Source organism: Benincasa hispida, chromosome 10 (genome assembly GCF_009727055.1).
Source record: "Benincasa hispida cultivar B227 chromosome 10, ASM972705v1, whole genome shotgun sequence".
Classification (NCBI taxonomy): domain Eukaryota; kingdom Viridiplantae; phylum Streptophyta; class Magnoliopsida; order Cucurbitales; family Cucurbitaceae; genus Benincasa; species Benincasa hispida.
Window position 1 is genome coordinate 57,369,895 of NC_052358.1, and position 1,890 is coordinate 57,371,784.

Consider the following 1,890-nt stretch of genomic DNA (forward strand, 5'->3'; position numbering starts at 1 on the left):
AATTTTCAAAATTAAAAATTAAAAAATGATCGAATAATGCCTTAGGCATGAATATTATTCTACCCATCTAATACTTCCTTTAACTGACTTATGTGAATCCAATAAATATCAAATCTAACTTGTTCATTAGGAAGCCATACATAATAATGCCAAAAGCTAAAATAATGGTTCTATTAAAGTTCGAACATCCAAATATATAGAAGAAGTAACTAAACATCTAAAATTCGATAATATAATGAAGAAATTATTATAAAGTAGTAGTATTTCTTCTAGAGTTAATTTTAACCCAATAGTCATATTTTGAATGTTGGTATACTAAATTAAAGAAGACCTTTAAAAGTTAAAAGTTAGAGGAATATGCCCCTTTTAAGAAAAAAGTTATGAACAAAGTAAACCCACTCAAAATTCCACAGCAGAGTTCACATCATCCATCTATTAATTTCCAGCTCTGCTAACACCATATACATATATTGAGACTTCTTTAATAACCATTTTATTTTATATTTTTTTGTTTTTGAAAATTAAACCTATTTTCTATTTTTTTACAATAATTTGTACCTTTATTATGATTAAATTTCTAGCTAAATTTTAAAAACAAAAATAAAATTTTGAAAGTAACATTTTGTTAGTTTTTAAAATTTAGCTTATTTTTTAGAATTATTAGTAAAAAAAATAGATAATAAAAGAAGAAAATTAGGGTGGAAGTAATGTCTATCCTTTTAAAAAAAAAAAATCTGAGAAATTAACTGCTGCCGCACAGTAAAAAAAATAATTTACCACGAATTAAAAAAACAACACCGTCCACCGACATTTCCGCGTGATTCGAGCATCAACCCATAATCAAATATGATTAAAATATAATTACGTAATAATAGTACTAATAAACAACAATATTGAATTTATATAATCCAGTTCAGATAGCAAGGGACACATCATCATCATAATTAAATAGCAGTAATAAATAATAATACCTCAGCCAATAAACCGACGCCGTTTTCCGAGCCCTAGATTGCGGAACAATCAAAAAAGTATTATAAAAATAAGAATTAAATAAAAAAAAAAAACCCCAAACTACATGTCGTCTCTGTTGTTCCAACTCCAAGCCCTAAAAACCGACAAAATACAGATGAGATCAACAAATTAGGGAAAGTGGAAATACGACGGCGTTTAAAGTGTAGAGAGATCAGCGGCGGCAACGGGTAATGGCGGAGCAGCCGCGGGAGTAAGGATTGACAGGGCCGCGAGCCTTGTAGCAGTTGTGAGTGTAGTAAGGGCGGCCGGAGCGGGGCGGGCAAGGGATCCGGTTGGCGGCGAGGGCGCCGTAAGAAATGTAGTAGTGGACTCGCCTCCAGAAGAGAGATCTGCGGGGGTCTTGTTCAAGGTCGAGTTCGTCGTCGTCGATGTCGGTGGCGGTGGCGGATTCGATGAGGGAAGTGGTGGTGGGCCATTCGAGGGCGTCGGCCATGAGCTTGAGGGAAGTGTCGACGGAGAGATGGGCGGAAGAGGAAGAAATGAAGAGAAGGATAGTGAAGAGGAGGAGGAGGAATTTGGAAGCCATTGGGAATTGGGAATTGAGAATGAGAGAGAAGGAAGGAAGGGGATGGGGGGTTTAGAGAGAAGGGGGAGAGAGAGAGATGAAGTTAAGTCACATGAAGATGGAGCAGAGAGTGTCGTTAATGTGTGATTGGAGTACAGCTGTTATTAATCAATGCCCACCTCTTCACTCCTTCCCTACGCGTTCTCTTCTCTTTCAAGGTTTAAAATATCAATGTCAATTCAACTATTGGTGAATTTTTATAAAAAATTATAAAAATAATGACTAATTTATTTATAAATATAGTAAAAAAAATTGAATGGTTATTTTCAAATAAAGAACAATGAATAAATTTA

The 1,890-nt window shown here is 34.6% G+C and overlaps 1 protein-coding gene across 1 annotated transcript; it reads right to left on the minus strand.

The window, feature by feature from the left end:
- Window positions 1–878: 878 nt before the first annotated feature.
- Window positions 879–1,631, minus strand: LOC120087843 (protein RALF-like 34). The gene has a single exon (XM_039044774.1). The coding sequence runs from the start codon at window positions 1,556–1,558 to the stop codon at window positions 1,184–1,186; it is 375 nt and encodes a 124-aa protein (XP_038900702.1). The 5' UTR covers window positions 1,559–1,631; the 3' UTR covers window positions 879–1,183.
- Window positions 1,632–1,890: the final 259 nt, after the last annotated feature.

What these genes read in the sequence shown, in the direction of transcription:
- LOC120087843 (XM_039044774.1), bottom strand. Translation starts at nt 1,558, where the DNA reads ATGGCTTCCAAATTCCTCCTCCTCCTCTTCACTATCCTTCTCTTCATT.